This window comes from Lontra canadensis, unplaced genomic scaffold (assembly GCF_010015895.1).
Source record: "Lontra canadensis isolate GAN:19392208 unplaced genomic scaffold, GSC_riverotter_1.0 scaffold1, whole genome shotgun sequence".
Taxonomy (NCBI): Eukaryota; Metazoa; Chordata; class Mammalia; order Carnivora; family Mustelidae; genus Lontra; species Lontra canadensis.
The window spans coordinates 12,819,975-12,843,836 of record NW_022630995.1 but is presented as its reverse complement, the minus strand read 5'-3'; the positions used below and the strand labels follow the sequence as shown (position 1 = coordinate 12,843,836).

Here is a 23,862-nt window from a genome sequence, read left to right as displayed (position 1 = left end):
TTTCTCATAAGTCAAGCCTACTCTTCCATCTCTCTCTACTCCAGTATTTTCCCACATATGATGAAGTCCTTCTCCACCTGAGCTCCTTAAAAAAAGAATGGACAATTGTTTGAATATTGGTGAGCACTACAGTAAGTCAAGAATAGAGAAATCACCATTAGTTTTGATAGTAGGGTGATTTTTGGTGACCTTGGTAAGAGTTTCAGTGGAGTAGAAGGAACAGAATCCAGGTTAACATGTGTTGAAGATTAAAAGGGAAGTAAGGAAGAGGAGTGATCAGCTGTGGACAACTCTTGAGTTGTCCATTTTTCTGTGAAGAATAGAAAAATGGATTGTGGATAGTGAATCAGATACATAATTGAGGATTTTTTTTAAATGATGTGAGATGATAAAGTATTTTTCTATGCCAATGGGAATGATTTAGTAGAGAGGGAAAGATTGATGGTGTAGGAAAGAGATCTGAAGAAATTATGTCCTTGAAAGTTGAGAGGGAATGGTATCTAGAACAGAGCGAGATGGATTGGCCTTTAAGTGGAGCAGGGTAAGTCTTCCATTGTAATAGGAGAATACAGAGAATGAGATGTCCTTGAGGAAAGTTTATAGATTTAGTAGTGAGAAGTTGAGAGATCTCTCCTCTGATGGATCTTTGTCAGTTTCTGCATTTGTATTTCTCTGAGATCTATTTCTATTGAATGTGAAAGTGCTATTCTGATGGTGGTGGTATTTTGTCAAATAGCAGGTTATGGGATTGTTATCACAGTAGACTTGGGAAGACTTTGTGAAGTAGTTCTGGGAACTACATCTATTGGGGTAAGCAGTTGTTTGTAGAGAAACCAGCTATTAGTAAAGATAGAAAGCTCAGCCTAGAAAGTGGAACACATCTAATATATTTAGTGATAAATAATGAGAAGTTCAGGGGAACTGCTAATAATGGGGAAAGAAGTAGTTGAGAGCATAGCAAGATACATCCTATCAGGTGGGTGGAGCATAATAATTAGAACTATATAAACGCAGGCAGCATTAAAAATTTTGGTACACAGCCTGGCATATAATTTGCAGCTGTGATGTCTGAAATCAGATAGCATGTCCTTCCCTAGTTAAAGCTGATTTAGGAACAGAGTTCAGTCCCAAGTGTGATGGAAAGAAGGCGTTAGAATGGCAAATATGAGGCACGACCTCATTCTAGCAAGTATAACTTTCTGGAGAGGTCATCAAGATGGTGAACTTGGCAAGAAAATAAGATTTTATCCTTTTACTAAGACTAATGTATAAATTTGGGAAGTGGAAAGTGACCTTAGAAATAACATAAGGGTGGGGGGCCTGAATGGGTTATTTGGTTAAGCATCTCACTCTTGATCTCAGCTCAGGTGTTGATCTCTGTGTCTTGAGTTCAAGCCCTGTGTTGGGTTCCATACTGGGCTTGGAGCCTACTTAAAAAGAAAAGAAAAAAGAAAAAAAAAAAAGAATGCAGGGTTTATTTCCTTCCTATCAGAGGATTCATGTTTTCTGGGGCCTGAAGTTTTTATAGTTTTGAGAGCTCTCTGTAATACATAAGTGGGTATAAAAGAAAAAAAAAATTGTTAGAATGAGAAAGGAAATCACAAATTATAAAAAGCTGACAAATACCATAAACATCAATTTATAAAAATAATGAAATAATTTTAATCATTAATTCCTTGCCATAATCTAAAGTACTTTTTTCCCTAAGCTATTTTGAATGTATACTCTCTAATTATGTTTTTATGTAATAATGTTTTATAATGTAACTTTCTATATGTTTATAATTTAAAAGCTTTCTTTCAATTTCACAATTCTTTATTAGTAATGACCTCTGATACATTGAGATGCATAAAACAGACATACTTGATGTATTTGGTACTGCATATACTTGTGTCCTACAAATACAGAAATTCAGGTACATTGTACATTTTCAGTCAAAAAGGAAAAAATATAGGGGAGTTTATATTTGTATATGCTGCATTGTTGAGTATATTTCTGAACAGAGAATTTCCATTTTGACTTGGATTTGATGAGGACCAAATCTTTTCCTTATAATTTTCCATGTGGAGTAATTAGTTTTCTATTGTTGCATAATTAATTACCACAAACAGCAACGTAAAGCAACACACATTTCTTATCTCACAGCTTCTGTGGCTGCACAGTCCTGGAGTGATCCTGGGTCCTCTGCTCAGGGGCTCATCAGGTTGTAAGACGTGGGCCAGGCTGTGCTCTTCTCTGGAGGATGGACTAAGGAGGAATCCACTTCCAAGTTTATTCAGGTGTGTTGGCAAAATTCATCTTCCTGCATTTGTATGACAGGACCCAACCATCATGGGAAGCTACCCATAAGTCCTAGCGGCTGCCCATGATATCTTCTCTGCAGAGGTAGTTCACAGCATGGCTCTTTGCTTTTTCAAGAGCAGCAGAATATTTGGTTCCAGTCAGCAAAGATGGAGTCTTATATAACAGAACATAATCATGGGAATGACACCCCATCGCCTTTGCCTTATATTATAACCTAACCAAGGGGGTCACATCCCATGAGCTTTGCCTTAAGTAAAGCATGGTTGGAAGCAAATCACGGGCTTCATCTGCCCTCAGAGTGGATTATACAAAGTTGTGATTTATTGGGAAATACTTTAAGGTGTTCATTCTGAGGACTGGAAAAATTTTCCACAGACCAGGTTCTGTACATTTTATATCCTGTTTTCCCTCCATGACCCACATAGTTCTGGTACTGTATGTCTGGACACATTTATATCATGACATGACCTCTGACCTTACACTTTCCTGCCACTATGAGAGATAAATCAGTATGATGGCTACCGATATTTTATCTAGCGCTATGCCTAGGAGCTTACTATGACGGTTAGCAGTAACTTAACTGTACATGAAAGTGACCAAGAGCCACATAATATCCCTCTAGATTCAATGTTAATATATTCCTATTTTAACTCACCCTTGGCAGGATCCTAAAGATATCCATGGCCATTCCAAAACTGACTCCTCTGAGGGGAAGAGTGCAACAAAGGGAAATAAAAAGGGAAAGAGATAGTCTTAACCCATTGCAATTATAATATCTTATTTTTATGAATTTTATAAAAATATATGACATTCCCAGGGCCTCAGGAGGGAACTGAATAAGTAAGGAACTTGAAGTTAAGTTTTATTAGTGTCATGGAAAATCTGCTTCAGATTGCCACATTACTAATTAGTAGATTACCAAATTATCAGATTACCAAATTACTAATTTATTTGACAGTTATTCTCTGGATCTGAAGTGATAGCCAGAATTTTAAAAACTTATGAAAATTTCTGACCCAGTGGAATGATAAAAAACAGGCAAACGAAAAACAGGGACCAAGAGTTCCCAAGAAAGTAAATTGAGCAGAAGCCATCCTCTGCATCTACTGAACATTCCAATTACTGGAGTTTAAAATATTTGGATTTAGATTATGGAAAAAAAATAAAATCTGTTCTTTCCCCTAGGGCTACATTTACTATGCAATGACTATGTTATGATAACTATATTTAGTCTGTATATTTTGTGTTAAATTGTATTCTATTTAAACTTTGTGGTATATGTATTTTCAATTTTATTTTGATAGTAGAAATCACTGCTGCTTTCTGGCCTCCAAAACATTCTCTTTCTGCTCTTAGGACACAGAAAGAGAGAGACGGGACAGAGAGAGAAAAAGAGAAGGAGGAGAGTAGAGGGGGAGAGAGAGAAAGAGAGAGTGGGAAAAGAGAGAGAGAGAATGAAGTGCGTTCTTTATTTTTGTTATCTGATAACTAAATATTCAGGGAAATGAGCCCTGCCTCCCTGAAATGAAACATACCCTTAAGGTGTTTAAGGTAATCCCCCTCTCCTTTGCTAGTGATTGGTTTAGAGTTGGCCATGTGTTCCAATTCTAGTTAATTTAAAAGCAGGTGCTGAAAGTTCTGGGAAGGAGAGAGCCATGTTTGAGACTTAGAATGGCAACCAACTCCTAAGGAAAGCCTTGTGGAAGCAGAGAAAATGACTCAAAGCTCTGAATTAACCAATTCTGCATGCTTACCTATGAACGTCCTGTAACATGAGATGAAAACATGTCACTTCTATGGCGATTCACAGACCTGAACCCTTGGGGCCAATGATACATTATATGTTAATAAAAAAAGTAAAAAATTTTTAAAAAAGTCACTTCTAATCTGACGTTTCTAATACAGCAGAAAGCACTCTAACAGAAATAGTGACATGTAAAATTCATACAAACACACACACAAATAACATTTATTATTTTTTTCTCATTACGAAAGCAATATATGTTCATTGTGGAAATTTGGAATTATAGGAATTCACAAGAAAGAAGGTTAAAAAAAATCACTCAGAGATAACGATATCAATAGTTTTTATATATATTCTATTGAACCTATACATACATTTTATATATTACATAACTTTAAAAATTAGGCTAATAGTTTTAAACTTGATTTTTTAAACTTAATAACCCTAACAATTGAAGATTTAAATAAATTAGTTTTAATTAGAGATTAAACTCAACCTTATTCTTTTATTTAGTTTCCTATGGACACAAATTTTAGTAATTAGACAAGCTCAAAGAATTGGCTCAACATTTGAAATTAGGCTAAAGATAAAACAGATGAAATTCTAAATGTATTTTAACTGCCCATAAATACTATCTTTATGACTACAAAGTAAATTCTGAGATCATGTCACTTTAAGGAAATTCCTACCTCATTTACACCTATATATATATACACACACACACATATATATATATACGTATATATATACTCCTTAGAAAATAAAGTTTGTGATACTACCTCATTTGTGATCCTACCTCATTTACACCTATATATATATATATACATATATACGTATACATATATATATATGTGTATATATATACTCTTTAGAAAGTAAAGTTTGTGATACCCATTCCTTTTCCGGTATTTTTTTTTCCTTCTTAGTTGTTACAGCTCTGTTTCTTAAGCTGAAATTGAATTAGTGCAATCATTGTTCAATTCATTGTCATTCATTTATATCATTTATTTACTAAATTGAATTGCAAGAGGAAACCCAAATTATAGCCAGTTTTATATGCTAAGTAAAAGAAGATAGCCTAGATAAAATCTTAATTATCTATATATTGGATTCACTCTACAGATCATATCCTTTTTTTACAAGAAATCTTCATCTTTTATTAGGATTGGAAATAGAGCAAATGACTATAATATCAAATAGTGAATATTCTCTGTTGAATGGTATATCTTTAATTTAATGCCACATTTACCTTTTGAGCTATAAATTTTAATTTACATATCCGTATTATAATTTGTGGACTGCAATATTTATATAATATACTTATTTCTGAAAAGTTTTTCATTACATGAGTAGCCTTAAAAAAATTTCTGAGTCTGAAATAGTGAGTAACCAAATTGAAACAATCCAGTTTAATTGTACCATTAGTATGCATGCATATAAACAAATGAATACACTCATTTTTTTTTTTAAAGATTTTTATTTATTTACTGGAGAGAGAGTGAGAGTGAGAGAGAGCACAGAGGGAGAGGGAGAAGCAGACTCCCCACTGATCAGGGAGCCCTATGCAGGGTGATCCCAGAACCCTGAGATCATGACTTGAGCCCAAGGCATATGCTTAGCTAAGACTGACTGAGCCATCTAGGTGCCCCCCCCTTTAAAGATTTTTATGTATTTAAAATGAATAGGTTCTGATACAATTTTATTGTAAGAAACTTTCTTATACAAAATCGATGAGGGGCTCAACCTTTTTTGTGACATGAACTCCTTCGGCAGGTGGTTTGGCCTATAAATCCCTTTCAGGATAATGTTTCTGAATGCATAAAATAATACAAATAGAAATAAGAGGAAAGCAGTTGCCTTGAAATACAGCTTTGTATATGGACCATAGGTTATAAACCCCTGCACCAAATTTTGAATAGCCCTTTAGTTAATGTATAAAAAATGCCTGAGAACATATCTAAAGAAAACAGTTTCTTAAACATCCAAGAGCCAAGCTGACGTATGTGTTCATTAAGCACATATCTAATGAAGCCCTTAAATTACGTCTTATATATGTGTGTTATTTTGCCTTTAAATCTGGAAGCAAGAATTATCATCAATTTAGGATTAAGTATATGATAAAGATTAAAGAAGAAGATTGATTTGATGTGGCTTATCAATGGTATTGTGTCACCTGGTAGAACTGTTAAATCTTTAAAAGATTTTACTTATTTATTTGAGAGAGAGAGAGATAGTAAGAGAGAGCATGAGAAAGCAGAAGGTCAGAGGGAGAACCAGACTCCCCATGGAGCTGGGAACCAGATGCAGGACTCGATCCTGGTACTCCAGGATCATGACCTGAGCTGAAGGCAAGTTGCTTAACCAACTGAGCTACCTAGGCACCCTAAATCTTTGCATCAATATACATGACTTAAAAGTTAACTTCGAGCATTTTAGCATGTTACAAATTTTGAGCCTTGCCCAATTCAACTGTAGAGTTGGCACATGGATTGATTAATTAAAGGTATGGGCTTAGTAAAATAGGAAATATGAATGAAAGAGTAGAAGGAAGGAGCTGAATCGTGGCAAATAGGATCAGTGAAAGTAGAATCGGAAAATAATGTAAGATATGGAAACACACACACACAGTTACACTGAAGAGTATGTATGAGAAGAGAAAAATTAGGAAAGATTACCATTAGTTTAATTAGTAATTTACTTTCCACAGTTTCACTGCTCTGGAAAACTTGAAATTACATTTCATCTTTGAGTGCCACTACGTATCTCATATGAATATAATGGTATTTTGCCTATTTTTAGAGAAGTTAAATGAAGGCTGAATTTCTTTAAAGTCCTTTATAAACTTTTCTTGTCATGTATATGATATTCTCATAATTTTCATCCTTCCCCTTTCTCATGGAACAGGTAGAAATAAGCCTGAATTAAAAGAGGTATTGTGGGGGCGCCTGGGTGGCTCAGTGGTTAGAGCTTCTGCCTTCGGCTCGGGTCATGATCTCAGGGTGCTGGGATCGAGTCCCGCATGGGGCTCTCTGCTCAGCAGGGAGCCTGCCTCCTCCTCCTCTTTCTCTCTGCCTGCCTCTCTGCCTACTCGTGGTCTGTCTGTCAAATAAATTAAAAAAAAAAATCTTAAAAAAAAAGAGGTATTATGCCCACATATTTTGAAAACCATACCACTTAATGTGAATATTAGTAGGTGTTAGTTACACATTTACAGTTTTTCTTTTCCTTTTTTCAATACTTTGTTGGTCTCTTTGACCTGCATATATTAAAACTGTAGTTGTTCAGTGTTCTTAGGTATCAAATATCTTTTCCCTTATGCTTTTGGTTTATTTCTTATTTGTTTTTCTCAGGAACTTCTGATTTTACTTCAGTAAGATCAGAAGATAGAAAAAAAATCTCTCACATTAAAACAGAGGGTATATTATGTATAAAACATAATCAGCCTTTTCTTTATTGTATTTAAAAATGGTGTTATTACTCCAGTTAATTACCATGAACTCCATTTTCCATGCAGCCTAGAGGAATGTTCTAATCCCCGTCCAAACGCTACTCCCTCTAGGCCTCCCCTTTCTAGGAGGGCATTTCTCACTGTTCCATGTAAAGACTGGGAGCTACACTGGGATGTACTCTCCACTGGGGAGCTACAGTGGAATGGATGGCAAGCTGCTTGAATACTTCAAACTTCAGAATGCTTTTGAAATTTAAAAAAAAAAATTAGATTCATTGCATTTTTTTTTTTTTTAAACCAGAGGAAGGAAGATGGATCTTAAGGGCAGGGGAAATTCTTTCTGCTTTAGATATTATTGTAGCATGAGATATAATTGCTGCTAAGCCCCTTGGGGAAAACCCTCAAAGGCATGCCTTGGTTAAAGCTGTGTTATGGTTTCTCAGCCTTACTTTTTGGAATCTCTTTGCCTTAGGCCGTGGCTGTTTTAAACCTATAGACATTAATAGACAAGGAGAAAGTGATAAGAAACCTATATAATGTGTTATAGGAGTCCAGAAAGGACAGATGTTAATTCAGAAGTTTGCGATTATGAGGGGATATTTTATTATTTTTCTTGAAATTTCTTTTTCTTTGTGTTTGTATTTTTTATTTGCATTTGAGTTTCTAACAATGTGATTCTGACAAGAAGAAGGGTGTTAATATAAACGTAAACTCTGCTTTGTTTGTATGTACGTGTGCTGCCACCTTTGTGTTTATTATTCCCATTTGATGAAATTCACTACCTCGCTCTTCTTTATCTGATGTCCTACAGAGTCTATCAATTACAGAGAGAAATATCCATATATAAGGGGATCAAAGCATGGATTTAAAAGAGCAAAGAGAAAGAAGAAGTGATTTACTGGCTCTGACATCCTGTTTAACATTTCAGGATCAAACCAGTACCAAATTCCTAGGACATAGTAGGGAGTCCAGCAGACAGTAAATGAAGTGGCAAATGCAACCGTCATCTTTAGGGTCTTCAGTCGAGCTCTTGGTATATTATTCTTGGATTGATTCAGTTGTAGCTCTGTTAGATAGAGAAAAAAGTAGGTGTTTAAAGACCAGTTTTATTACAAAACCATAAAGGACAAAAAGGAAGAGTCACTAATTCAAACTAATTAATGAAATAGGAATAAATTTCCAATATCCTTAATAATCAAAATTAAAAAAAAATTTTTTTAAAGATTTTTTATTTATTTATTTGACAGACAGAGATCACAGGTAGGCAGAGAGGCAGGCAGAGAGGGGGGCGGGGGGAAGCAGGCTCCCCGCTGAGCAGAGAGCCCGATGTGGGGCTCGATCCCAGGACCCTGGGATCATGACCTGAGCTGAAGGCAGAGGCTTTAACCCACTGAGCCACCCAGGTGCCCCAATAATCGAAATTTGTTTGAAAAGGATATGAATGTTCCAAGTTTTCCACTATGTCATATAACGAATAGAGAAGATTAAAGATGACAGTGCTCTTAAAAATAAGTTTCCACCAAACTAATCTGGATCTGAAATGTGTACATACTCAAACTCTTAAAACACAAATTTCAGAGAGTAGACTAAAGTTCAGCTGAATTGAATTATGTGTTTACACAGAACTATACTTATTATCTGAGTATCTCTGACAGTAAGGATGATGAAAATCACACAGGGATGAAAGGGTGTTGCCCAAAGTTATCTTTCTCAACCATGTGCTTCTCTTTATGATATTCAAAACAATTTCCCTTTTCATATCAATAAATCATTTAAAGTTCATGTGTATGTGTGCGTGTGGTGTGTGTATGGTGTATGTGTGGAGCTCCTGTGTGTGGCATCTGTGTGGTGTAGGTGAGGTGTGTCTGTGTTTGTTACATATGTGATGTGTTGTGGTATATGTGGGGTGTTGGGTGTGTGTGTGTGTGTGTGTGTGTGTGTGTGTGTAAATTCACTGGAGTTTAATGGAATTGCTGACAGGCTGCTTGCATGATGTTTAGCATGTAGTTCTTACCTGTGGTTTTAAAGCACCCAAAATCTATTCTTATGTTTCATAATCCAGAACTGCTATTTTATTTTAGTTTATTTTTTAAAAAGATTTTATTTATTTATTTGAGAGGGAATGAGAGAGAGAGCATGAGAAGGGGGGTGTCAAGGGAGAAGCAGACTCCCTGCCAAGCAGGGAGCCTGATGTGGGACTCGATCCCAGGACTCCAGGATCATGACCTAAGCTGAATGCAGTCGCTTAACCAACTGAGCCACCCAGGCGCCCCCAGAACTGCTATTTTAAAATAAAAAATACCCTTCACATGCTGTATTTTTTCCTGAGGGAAATAGATCATGCATTTCAGAAGTAGCCATTTTGCAACTTACTCATTGATCACAAAAGAGTGGAAATATGGAGGAAAACATTTACATGTGTGATATTTTAATTATAAAATTAATTTTTGACTAGAAATGTTACCATCAGTAATTTATTAAATACAGATTAGTTGTAGATTTCTGTCATACAAATCTAATTATCATTTCCTATGTACCTTGTTCTTTTCACATGTTATTTCATTTAATCCTCAATATCTGTAAACTTTAGTGACATAAGTAATAAAGCTATCAGTAGGAATGAACACATTTAAAAAAGTATCTTGGCTTAGCACAGGGGCTGAATCTGAAAAAATGTTGGATCTTCTGTAACATAGGGTCCTTCCACCTCTTTTGAGATATCATCATATTTCCTTATTTTACTGTCTGTCTTCTTCTAGACTGTAGACTCCATGAAAGTGGGATAGTTACGGGGCTGTTTTATTCACCATGGTATCTGTATCTATCACCATTTCCAGCAATACTGAATAGTAATACATATTGGTTGAATAAGAAAAATATTAATTAACTAAATCTTAGTAATATTTATTGGTCTATTGGTCCTTGCCTCTGCTCTTTCTTTCTTTCTTTCTTGCTTTTTTAAGATTTTGCTTATTTATTTGAGAGAGAGAGCATGAGAAGGGAGAAGGTCAAAGGGAGAAGCAGACTTCCCAAGGAGCAGGGAGCCTCATGTGGGACTTGATCCCAGGACTCCAGGATCTTGACTTGAGCTAAAGGCAGTCACTTAACCAACTGAGCCACCCAGGTGCCCTGCCTCCACTGTTTTTTTTCTCTGCTTCTGCCTGGCTCACATCTTTCCAGATTAATCCCTATTTGAGATCTATCTTCTTATTCTCCGTATGTCCTTCTTACACACCCCTTATTGAACTGAATTTCTCTGGGATAAGATTTTCAGGGCAAATGTTTTTGCAGTATATTTCTGAAGAAGTATCAAATATCATTTTGTGCCAGGAACTGCCCAAGTATCTGCTATAGAGCATTACCATAATTATTTCCCTGAGAAAATGTCTGCTGAGAGTAATCACACTACAATAATTAAGATGATTCTCTGTTAAGTTGTACCACGTATAACTTATGTGCCATGCCATCGGTAACATGTCTTCTGGATGTCATGCCAACATTGCCATGTTTACTTTGCAAAGTCCTACATTTTAGTTTGGGAGACTGCACCAGAGTATGGAAGCAAAAAAGGCACAACCACAGCTGTGAAGATTCAGATGAAAGAGCCAGTTACATATTCAACAGTATTTCACACACCAACACAGGCAGGCACACGGGTGCACGGTTATGTTGTCTGGAAAAGGGATCTGAGTGAGAAGCGGAACACCTTAACTTTAAGGAGTCTCTTGACTACCATTTTAATGAGGTGTTCTTTGCAATATTCTAGAAATCCGGTGTTTGGTACAGTGTTGTGGTGGGCCCAGGGGGATCAATTTGCTGATGCTTATACTGGATAAATGAGGTAATTGTTCTTTCATTTTTACTTTCATGATATAAACTTGGAACACTGGGAGATACCAAATTACCTCATCTGTAAATTGGGGATCATAAAAGTGTAATAAAAATATCACCTTATGGAGTTACTGTGATTATTAAATACGTAAACTGCTTAGAATAGTATCTGGCACCTAGTAGGAGCCACTCTGCGCTGAAAATTGCCGTTTAAAACCTGTTTATCCACAATTAGTGTCAAATCCAAGGAATACGTACTGTGGGGATCCTGATGAAGGACCCGCGTCAGGGTGAAGATGATTTTTGCGTTGCAGATTAACGTGATGAGAAGAGGGATGAGGAAGAGGCAGCTGAAGGTGAAGAAGTTATAAAAGGCTTGATGCCACCATTGCGGGAAACTGCAGTGTGTTACACACTGTGAGAAACCTTCTGTCTGTCCAGAGCTATCGGCTAAGTGGATCATCCTGAAGATATATAACTGTGAGGAAAGAAAAAAAAAGTAGAAAATGGCGTTACTTTCTTTCAAACAGTATTTGCATGTTCTCTTGAAAGCTTTTTTCCTTCTGCATTGTGCAGGCCTTTGAACGTGTTGCCCAAAGCAACGGCTCAGCCCCTTGCTGTTACCCTTTCGGCGCTTTGGTGAAGAGTTTTAAGTGGATCTTTACTTATATTTGGGTATATTGGGTAATGTGAATGGATCTATGGGATTTTGGATTTTTTGGAAATTATCTCAACCTAGCAGAACAATCATCAACCAAGGATTTAAACACCGTTTGTATTTCAATCTCAGATGCAATTATGCTGAGTTAAGTTTTTGCAAGTGATTTTTGTCTATCACTCTACGGCAGCACCCAAACCTGTGTCTAACAGTTAGAATGTGCCCCCAAAATTCATATTTAAATTTTATTTTTGAGACACTCAACTCCATTAAAATGGTCAAAAGACATGAATAGACCATTCGCGAAAAAAGATATAGCAGTGTGCTTTGGCATGTGAAAAGATGTTCAACTTCATTTGTGATAAAGAAAATGCCAATTAAGGCTACACTGAAATGGCATTTTTCACTCTTAAGACAGGCAAAAATGAAAAATAGCAACACACTGTCATGGCCACGTTGTGGGGAAATAGATACTCTCTCACATTGCTAGTAGACATGGAAATTGGCACAACCCCTATGGAGAAGAATTTGGCAATAAGTAGCATAACTACGTCTGCATTTACCTTTGACCCAGCCATCTGACATCCAGGAATTTACTCTGAAGATACACTCCTACTTCCATTATATGAAAAATACACAGGCACAAGGTTATTCTTTGATGCATTGCTTTTAATTGAAAAATATTGAAAGGAGCTTAAATACCAATGCATACAACAGTAGCTGAATACAATCCCTTGGCCCGCACAATGGAGTTTGTACACCTGCAGAAAAAGAGTAAGATCTCCATGTAGATTTCTGTGCACGTGTGCATGTGTGCCTCTCTGTGTGTGTATTTTCTAGCTCCGTCTATCTGCTGGGAGCCTAGGAACAATGACTTCCTAGTGGCAATAAGCACATTCAGCACTCTTGTACCCAGATCTTGTTTACAAATACATTCTCTACCAAAAGGAACCAGAGCTCTCTGGAGAAGTGGGTGATTCCCAAGGCTGACACATGCAAACTACAATATGTACTTAGAACAGCTTGTGCCAAAAAGCCAGGAAGTACTAAAAGAATAGTGGAGTATGTCAGAAGAGCTCTAGAGCCAGCTTGAAAGAAAATCTGGGACAGTGTAAGCATTGAAAACAAAACCACAAAACCAAAAAACAAAGCCCTCATAAAGAGGAATGATTAACTGTTGGATAAATTAAGGATCCACAAGTCCATGCTGATAATAGGTTGCAAAACAGTAACAACAAAGAAATGGGGGGGGGAACCTCTTTATTATTGTAGAAAACCAACGAATAAATGTATAAGGAATAATGAAAGTAGTGATTACCAAATGGTAATAATAAATGATTTAGGCAAGAATCATCAATGGATAGTAAAAACATGGGTGAAGTTTGAGGAAAGCAGGATTTACATAATTTCTAAGTATCTACCTATAAGATACTTATTCATTATGAAGAGTAAAATTAATAACTTAATAGTAGAGAAAGAACAAAATAATTAAATTGGCATTGCCAATAATGGGCCCAATGGACAGCAGCTGCTTCCTTATATAATGCTTTGAGAAGTTCTCACTATCACTTCTTTGGTATTTCTGTCTAAAGTGCATAACCTGCATCTAACCATGAGAAGACATCAAACAAAATCAAATAGAGGGGCATTCTGCAAAATAAGTGTCCTGAGCTCTTCAGAAATATCAATGTTATAAAACACAAAGAGAGACTGAGGAATGGTTCCAACTGAAAGGAGGCTAGTGAGATGTGGCAGCTGAATCCAATGTACAATCTTGGATTTTCTTTTGTTAAAATGTTAAAAGGAACGTCATTGGGACAGTTGGTGAGATATTAATAAATTATATGGATTAAATAACAGGATTTTGTTTTGTTTTGTTTTTTACCTTACTCAGTCTTTTTTATTGGAATTCTGCATATTTGGTTGGAAATTTTTTCCTATAGCTCACACAACCATAAATAACAGTATTTTTTCAGTGTTAATTTCCTGATTTTGATTTTTGTACTGTATGTGCCAGAAAAAACACATTGAAGTATTAAAAGGGACATCATGTGTGAATTTACTTTTAAATAATTCAGGAAAAAAATGCGTATAGGAGATAAAACAAATAAACAGAGGCAGTAAAATGTTAATATTTGGGGAAGCTGAGGGAAAGGTATTCCAGAAATCTTTGTATGATTCTTGCAATCTTTCTTTAAATGTGAAATTATGTTTTTTTTAGAAGATTTTATTTATTTATCTGACAGAAATCACAGGTAGGCAGAAAGGCAGGCAGAGAGGGGAAGGGAAGCAGGCTCCCCGCTGAGCAGAGAGCCCAGATGCCAAAGGCAGAGGCTTTAACCCACTGAGCCACCCACGCACCCCGAAATTGTGTTTTTTTAAAACATTACAAATTACATCAACTATTAAAGAAATGTTGCAAATGGTTTTCAAAAACAAGTTCTAATAGACATTCACTCATTCTTTCCACATTTATCAAGCACACTTCTTGTCCAGTCATTTCTAAGCTTTTCTACTGAGAAACTTCATTTTACTATATACATTATTAAAATGAAAAGAGGGCTCAAGCACTATAAAACTAATAGCAAGTAAATTCAAGCAAAAATGTTACAGGATTTTTAAAATTTTAAGGGAAAGGAGAGATAGTATTTATTTTTTAAACTTTTTGATTGAATTAATAAATTTTAATTTAATTTAATTAATTCCACAGGTCTAGGATTTCTTTCTTTTTTGAGGTATTGGAATGGGAGTGGAGTGTTCCTTAAAAAAAAAAGAACACTTTTATTTACTCTCTTTGTACAGTAGAAAAATTTAATAAAATGTAAATATAATAAACAATATAGTAAACATAATATAGAATATAATGCTGTATCTTTTATTTTTTTAAAGATTTTTATTTATTTATTTGACAGAGATTACAAGTAGGCAGAGAGGCAGGCAGAGAGAGAGAGGAGGAAGCAGGCTCCCCATCAAGCAGAGAGCCTGATGTGGGGCTCGATCCCAGGACCCAGGGACCATGACCATGACCTGAGCCGAAGGCTTTAACCCACTGAGCCATCCAGGCGCCCCTGTATCTTTTATTTTTAATCAAAATGTTGATTTTCAGTTTCAGATCTCTTTTCAAGGGCAAAATAGTATTTTAAAATTAATCCACTAGAGGGCGCCCAATGAGCATATAATCAAATTTAAAAGTTCAGAAATCAAACACCTATTCAGCTAATTCTACTGTACAATCCAGACCGACTTTAACACATCACAAAGTAACCATTTAAATTTTCCATACTTCTTTGCAACCTGAACTTATTTAAAGTTTAGTTTCGAATCTGGCCTAACAGATGTTGTGAGCTGGAGGGCTTTGGAGGGCTTACTTCACATAGAACCTGAAAATCTAGTATTTCTTTAAAACCTTAGCTACTTCTCTCCCCATCTGCCCAGTCACACTTGGACCCGGATGAGCCAAGTTTGACTTTCTGTTCTGCGCTGCTCTGCCAAAATTTCACTTTAATATTTCATTTTTTTTTTAAAGATTTTATTTATTTATTTGACAGACAGAGATCACAAGTAGGCAGAGAGGCAGGCAGAGAGAGAGGAGGAAGCAGGCTCCCCGCGGAGCAGAGAGCCCGATGAGGGGCTTGATCTTAGGACCCTGAGATCATGACCTGAGTTGAAGGCAGAAGCTTAACCCACTGAGCCACCCAAGCGCCCCGTAATATTTCATATTTTTAAGTCATAATGATGAAACTTTCAAAAAAATTACTTTGAAATAAAGTACTATGATTTGAGCTAATGGTTATCTTTTTTTAATAAATGCTTATTTTTAATTAATTTTTGTGGTTTTGAGAGAGAACGTGCATGGGGGTCAGGGGAAGGGCAGAGGGAGAGGAAGAGAGAATCTGAAGCAGACTCCCCACGCTGCGTGCAGAGCCCTTCATGAGGCTCGATCTCACAACCCTGAGATCATGACCTGAGCTGAAATCAAGCATCCGACGCATAACCAACTGAGCCACCAGGGCACTCCAAATGCTTATTGTTAAAGCCGTTTCTTGGTCAAGAATTATAGTAGGTGCTCTCTGTCATGAAACATGAACCAGACATGTCCTGCTATCAGAGAATTTAAAATTAGGTAGGGGAGGTATAGCATGTAGGTGACACTGGCCACACAAGGTAGACTGTTGTAAGTTCTCAAAGAGTGTTAGGGTAACTCAGGTTCTCACTTGCCCATGGATAAGTTGAACCTAGCTTATTTGTGCTCCAAGGCCGTGTTCATTGGAATGATTAATATAGGGATCCACTTTACTTCCAGTGTTTTGTTTTTTGTCCTTGGATTATAATTCTTTAATTTCTTAGTTTCTCCTTTCTCATCCTTGGCGCCAGTTCTCACCAAAGTGTGCTTTATTTTGCCATAAACAAGAGCATCTGTTTTCCTTCTTGAAAGCCGTTGGCAGATGCTTCTTGGAGTATTGTTTTTGACCCTCACTTTACCCCAGACTAACTGCGTTATTACCTAATCCTTTCCGGCGGTGATTATCGTTAGGTGATGTGCTTCCTCATCTATAAAATGGAGACATTGATACTATTTACCGCTAGGAACTGTCAAGACAATTACTTGAGTTAATGCTTGCAAGGCACTTAGAATAATGCCTGGCACACAGCTTTGTGCAAGTTGAAACCATTACTATTGTAAAAATTGCAAGGCACACCACACAACTTGTAAATGTGTATCCATAGATATTTGTTTATATATTTATAAATGTTTACCATATAGCTTTACCTGCTCGCTCTTAGCCATCTATTCTGAACTTAAGACTTTCCTGCCTTTTCTTTCTCTAGTCTCCTACAGGAAAAAAAAACGAAATAGACGACATTGCATAGTGTGATATAGTGTAGTAGCTAAAAGCTCTGAGTATGGAGTCAACTGAATGGACTGACATCTGCACTTACTAGATGGTAATCTTGGGCTTTTTTTTTTTTAGATTTTATTTATTTGGCAGAGAGAGAGAGGGCGCACAAGCAGGGGGAGCAGCAGGCAGAGGGAGAAACAGACAGAGGGAGACACAGGCTGAAGGAGAAGCAGTCTCCCTGCTGAGCAGAGAGCCTGATGCAGGACTTGATCCCAGGACCCTGGGATCATGATCTGAGCGGAAGGCAGATGCTTAATGGACTGAGCCACCCAGGAGCCCCAGTCTTGGGCGTTTTATAGAACATTCTTAACCTTAGTTTCTGTATGAATGAAGATTATAACTGTATATAATATATAGGGTTTTGGGGAGCCTTACATGAGATAATGCATGCAAAGGATTTAGCACAATTCCCAACACATAATTATGTATTCTCTAAATAATATTTATCACGATCATCATCATTATTGTTGTTATTTATTTATTTATGTATGTATGTTCACTGTTGTTATTAATGTTATTAGTATGCTACTTCTATGTTCCAGTGTAATTCTTGGTGTATTGTATACCTGTGATGAGTATTGATTGGATTTAAGCTGCTTGTCACGTTCAGAAGTACATTCTAGTCCGATCAAGTACATTCTGTGTGTCAAGGCAAGCCTCTATGCATCTTCAGATCATGTATCTTTACGCCAAAAACTAAAGGATGTCTCATATATCTTGCCTTCCAACCTAGGTTAGTGATAGAAGTTAAATGCTGTCAGCATGTAATGCTCCATATTAACACAGATGAACTAGGGGTATGTACTTCCGCAAGTGATTCTTGTGGTGAGAGATGACTGCCATTGGAAACCATGTGATTTTTTATTAGATAGGAACACACCTAATTCAAGAAATGTTTTCTCCTCAACGTGTACTTACCAGCCCAACCACACAGAGTCTGAAGGCAGATTTTCTTACAGGTCATATTGCTTCTTTCCCTTCCCTTCTTTTTTCTTTTCTCCCTCTTTCTTTCCCTCGTTCTCTCTCACCCTTCCTTCTTTCCTTCCTTCCGACCTTATTTTACTGTTACAAATAATACCTTCAAAACTTGAATTGTTGTGCTTTGACATACATAGCCTTCAGAATGAGTAGGGTAGCTTGGTAACTAGAGGTAGTTTGGCAAACCTGACTTATCAGTCAGAATGAATGCTATAATTTTGAGGAATTGGAAATAATCAATCTTCAGGTAAGCAATTCTCTTTGCTGTCTCTTGAAGAATCATTTAATATTCATACTTATATTTCCTTATTATTTTCCCTCCTGACTTCAAAAACTCTATCGTGAACAAAGGAATGAAAACAGGAGGAGAGGAAGGAATGAACATTAATGGAGTGTCTAAGCGTAAAGTCTTGTACTAGGTGATTTTATGTATCTTATTCTTTACAATTTATTCTTCACCACTATTCTTTTGAATTTAGTTAAGTAACTTACTCAGAGCCACAGAGATGGTAAAAGAGAGAGAGCATTAGGATTTAAAACTAACTTTGTTTAAATCCAATGCTCATGGCGTTTCTATTATTTGCCTCCCAAGCTTTGCTGTGGGGAGATCTAAGGTCTTCAGAGACCATGGGCAGGGCTAGTGAATGCCTCCTTACCCCTCTTCAGCAAGAACAGCTCCTCTTATATGTTTCATGTATTTGTTGGGGCTCCAGATAGAATTTGGGTTTTTAAAAAATTCCATTACTAGGAAAAAGTTTGATAGTTCAGCTATGCAATGCTGAAACTTCTGAAAATATATCCTCAAACCATCACAGAATTACTCAGTAACAGATGATCAATCTATGCCCCAGAGGATGATGATTAAAGTCATCCTTTCAATGTGAATTAGCCACTAAGGATGCAGCTTTGTCAGTGGGCTTATCTGGAGAGCATGGCGAAGCATGAGGTTGACTTGGGATGTGTCACAGTCTAGAAATAAAAAGCCCTTTCAATCTCTCATCTTTCCCATTAAATATGTGTAATATTAGTCATGGGGTTAAAACCTCTTTATTCAGAGAGATAGCAGAGAGCTCTAATAAAAAAAAAAAAACTGGACTTAATAAAAAGACATGAGTCCAACAGCCCAAGTGACATTGGGAAAGTCAATGAACCCCTTCAGACCAGTCATTTTTGAACTGAAGATTTTTTTAAAAGATTTTATTTATTTGTCAGAGAGAGGGAGAGAGCACAAGCAGGCAGAGTGGCAGGCAGAGAGAGAGAGAGGGAAGCAGGCTCCCCGCTGAGCAAGGAGGCTGATGTGGGACTGGATCTCAGGACCCTGGGATCATGACCAGAGCTGAAGGTAGAAGCTCAACTGCCTGAGCCCCCCGGGCACCCCTGACTGCAGACTGTAGCCATCAGTTAGTTACAATCAACATTAGAAAATGAAATGAAACAGAGTTGAATTTTCATGAAAATTCTTCTCAGTTATAGGTGTGTGAGAGACAGACAAAATTTCTGTGTGGTATGTACTTCTTACTTTGGGTTACTGCCAGAAAGATTGGCACACTATTGCTCTCAAAGGTACTCTTTTTGCTTTCTCTGATATGCCGGATGGAAATAATAACATGGCTGTTACATACTGCATAGGATGAGGAAACTTTTCAGGAAACTTCAGTAAAGTGCTTTATAAATATAATCTGCTGCTGAAAGTAAGGATGAGTCATGGGTTTCACCATGAAATAGTGCCGTCATTTTCTGTGGCCCAGATGCATGTAACTCTCTCAGGAAGAGTAATGTGTTTGAGGTCAGGCTATTAGATGAATATACTAAACAATTCAAAATAATTTCATATTTTTTCTTACTACATCAAGATAGATAAGATCTATCTATCAAGATTTGATATTATCTTTCTATTATTGCTTTGATATACTTAGATGAAAATAACTGAATTAATAAAGCAATTTATTTTTTATAGCCTCTGGGACAGTCCTTTAAAGGAGACTGACATTATTGGTTTGCATTTCAGATAGTATCACAAATTCACCTATTTCTTTTCTTTTCTTAAAAAAAAAATTTACTTATTTTAGAGAGAGAGAGAGCACAGGAGACAGTGTGCACTGTCACAGGAGGGCGGGGGCGGGGGCTGGGAGCAGAGGAAAAGGGAGAGGATCCTCAAGCAGACTCCCTGTAGAGCACAGAATGACGAAGGGGGGCTTCATCCCATGACCCTGAGATCACCACCAGAGCTGAAATTAAGAGTTGAACATTCAACCAATTTAGCCCCTCAAACTGACCTATTTCTACTTCTGTTTCGACTTTCGTCAGTATGCCAACTTACCAACTAACTACTTTCCAAATACCTGTACTTAAACAATGACCTTATATTGGTAACATTATGTCCCAGAGCAAATGTTTTTGGCTCTTTCAGAGCCTGCCTTCTCTCCCCCTTCAAACGAACAAAGAAATGAACAGGCTGGCAAACACTCCATTTCTCAACCCACCTGCCTATTTCAGTGGTTTTACTGTTAAAACTCCTTGTCTAAAAATATTGGAGCTGTAGTTTACACCCTCTGGCTATTAACTCCCTAAATCCAACTTGTTTCCAAGCTTTGTTTTTTGTTTGAAATGTCCCTCTTACAATCCGTTCTCTCTGAGACTACCTAGCCACCAACATAATCACCTCATGGCCAGAAAAGCTGGAAAAGGTTTCTCTGTCTCTTGCATCTGTTTGGGTCTATGTGAATTTTCTTCAAGTATTTTTCTTAAAAAATCACTTTATTTCTTGCCTAGGACTCACGAAGGATTAATGGTTCCCACATTTATTTCAGAATTTCCCCGGTTATCACTGTCTTCCTTAACATGGGTCCATCATACTCATTCACTGACTCCCTCATCCAAGCTTTTTGTTTAAAGAGAACGTGAAGGATTTACTTGATCTGAAGAGAAATCACATTATCCAAACATTTTAAATTTCTATTTTTGCTAGTAATCTTATTAGGTACCGTGAATATTAATTAAGTTGAACATAACAGAGGCTTGATCACTTAAGAGTTAATGGCAGTTACCAGGAAATACATAAGCATGATGTTTTATGACAGATCGTTCACTACGAGGTGGATAAAAGGGAGCAACCAGCAAATCTGATCTCCTGCTAGTCCTACCTCTCAATCTGTTGTTTCAGCCAGGCAAGTCTCCTGTGAAAATTAATCACACTTTCCAACCCTTCCTGAAAATATATGTGATCTTTGACTTACTTTTTCATCCAAATACCATCCATTTTAAAAATTTCAACTTATCCTATCTTTAGCCTTAAAACATTCCTTTCCCATTTCAACTCTTATTCATCTCTCCTTCTTCTTACACTTGTAATAGATTTTTTTAAAAAAGACTTTATTTATTATTAATTTGACAGAGACATAGCAAGTGAAGGAACACAAGTGGGGAGAGTGGGAAAGGGAGACGCAGGCTTCCCACAGAGCCAGGAGCCCAATGTGGGGCTGGATGCAGGGCTGGATGTGAGCCTGGATGTGGGGCTGCATGTGGGGCTTGATCCCAGGGCTTGATCCCAGGACTCTGAGATCATGACCTGAGCCAAAGGCAGCCGCTTAACCGACTGAGCCACCCAGGCGCCCTGTACTTGTAATAGGTTTTAAAAGTGTTTCATATAGGGGCTAGATGAAAGCAGGGAGTCTGCTTCTCCTTCTCCCTCTGTCTGTTGCTCCTCCTGTTTGTGCTCTCTCTCAGTCTCTCTCCGTCAAATAAATAAGTAAAATCTTTTTTAAAAAAGTATTTAGTATATAGTTGTATTAGTTTTATATAAGTTTTGTCTCCACAATTGAATTACACTTTCTTTGAGGGCTATTTCTTTGTTTCATCAGCATCAGACTCAGTGTGAAAAGCCTAACTTACTTATCTTCCCTAAGAAAATCAATAAATAAGTAGTACTCTTACTTTAAAGAAACAAAATGGAAAACTTCAGGCATAACACCATTTGGAGAGAAATATTTACTAAGCCTATTATTAGATATTTAGTCACTGTGAGAATCATTGTAATATGCTTTTCTCCAGGCAGATCGAAACATTTTAGCTTTTCCCATTTTTCCTGCCATAAAATACATACTAATTAAATTGATCTAGTATCCAGAAATGATGAGTTAAGTGAGAAATTGGTAGGAAAATTTGGTTATCCAACTTTCTAGTGTTTTGCTGTGTTTAGTGAGTTCTGCAGGGCAGGAATTTTTGTTTGTTTGTTGTCTTTTTTTTTTAAACCACCTGGCTCATAGTAGAATGTCTAGATAACTTCCATTTGTAGAGGCTGGTTTTTGGAACATCCTGGTTAACTTGGACGTCACTACTTAACATATCCTTGTATCCTAGGTTCATCATCACACAGTGCCTTTACAAGCATACAGATAACTTCTTTATCTGTTATTAAAGGATCTTTGCTCTCTGTAAGAATGTGTCCTTTTCTTCGGAGATATGACTGCTGAGAAAGGCTGATTCTGCAGGTCAGTTCATCAGGTTGCCTCTGATGAGGACAATCTGGAGCAGTATCTAGTGCCTACACCAACAATCCTGATGTTGCTGTCAGCCTGTTGCAGTCTAGCCTACCTCCAGATAAGCTCAAGTAAATCTCAGAGAAATATTCAGATTTCAAAAGTCCACGATTTCCCACTATTCCGCCCAGCTGCAAACTGAGGAGCAACATGCTAGTTACAGAATAATTCTAAGTTGCAACAGTAACAGAGTCGTTTCCACTTAAGACGTCCCAAATGAGACAAGTTATGAACACGTTATACCTATGCAAATTTCACAGTTCCTCAAGATTCTCTCCATTTACCATATCAAACAGAGTGAATGGAAAACTAGATGAAAGAATAAGATGGGGGGTGAGGCCAAATTTGACAATAGCTACATTTTTTGAGGGGCATTTACTACATACCAGAGCTCATGCTAGACACTTTAATGCATTGTTCATTTAATCTTCACGAAAGCTGCATAAAGTAGGCGTTACTTCCACTTTATAACTTCTCTACTCAGAGAAGTTAAACGATGTGCCCAAGGTAACAGCCAGGATTAAACTCCACTCTCTAATTCCCCGAGTCAAAGCTTTCAAAGATAAATACAATGCTGCTTTTGACTTGCGATCATAAAATGCAGCACTCGAGTTTAGATAGGGAATCTGTGATTGCCATATCCTAAAAAGTTCACGTTAGTGGTTTACCTGTGGTCCAGCAAAGATACCACTGAGGAGCCAGGCCAAGCCAATCATGGACTGTCCAATGCCATTGCTTTTCATAGCTAGAGGCCTCGTGATGGCCAGGGAGCGGTCCACGCTTATCACTACCATCATGAAGGCTGGGGCATACATGGAGAAAAGCTTCAGGTAGCTGAGGACTTTGCACAGGAACTCTCCAGCATACCATTGGACCGTAATGTTCCACATTCCATCCAGCGGCATGACAATCAGAGTCTCCAACAGGTTGGCTAAGGTCAGATGTTTTAAAAGCACCTTCATTCTCGAGAGCTTTCTCCCTTTCTCTTTCTTTTGAGTCCACTTCTGAAGCTTCAACAGGAAAGAAGCATTAAAAGTTGTAGAGAGTAGAAACAGAAAGAAAGTAACTGTCACTCGGATCTTTCCAGATAAGGTCAGGGTGGGGAGGTTGCTCTGCGCCAGCGGGTTGCTGCTGTTTACCGCTGAGCAGTGATTTTGATTCTGTTCAGGAGACGCGCTCGCCATGTTTCCTGCCTGACCTAGAGCTTCAAGACTTGGGTTTCTGGCCCTTGTGATGTTTTGTCATAATCTAGCCCAAAGCTCCGTTTTATTTCTGCCTTCTTTGAATGGAAACGTCACAGGTTTAGATTTATGTCAAATGTTGTCCCTGAGCTACTTTATGTTTAATGTAAAAGATCAAGGTGAACTTGTTTTGCGGGCTAATAATCCAACAGAGCGCTAAAACAGAGCATGTGGGACACATTCTGAGGGCCAAATGTAACTGTAGTACCACAGCAGATG

The 23,862-nt window shown here is 37.3% G+C and overlaps 1 protein-coding gene across 2 annotated transcripts; it reads right to left on the bottom strand.

The window, feature by feature from the left end:
• Positions 1-8,239: 8,239 nt before the first annotated feature.
• On the bottom strand, positions 8,240-23,586 carry GNRHR (gonadotropin releasing hormone receptor). 2 transcript variants are annotated; one of them, XM_032847787.1, is made up of 3 exons: positions 23,071-23,586; positions 11,586-11,805; positions 8,240-8,562 (listed from the first exon to the last, which is right to left on the bottom strand). In XM_032847787.1, exons 1-3 carry the CDS (start codon positions 23,584-23,586, stop codon positions 8,318-8,320), a joined length of 981 nt encoding a protein of 326 aa, XP_032703678.1. In that variant the 3' UTR covers positions 8,240-8,317. The 2 variants fall into 2 exon arrangements, with proteins under 2 accessions (XP_032703678.1, XP_032703743.1); XM_032847852.1 differs by having other exon boundaries at positions 8,447-8,562; positions 11,586-11,677.
• Between the last annotated feature and the right edge of the window lie 276 nt (positions 23,587-23,862).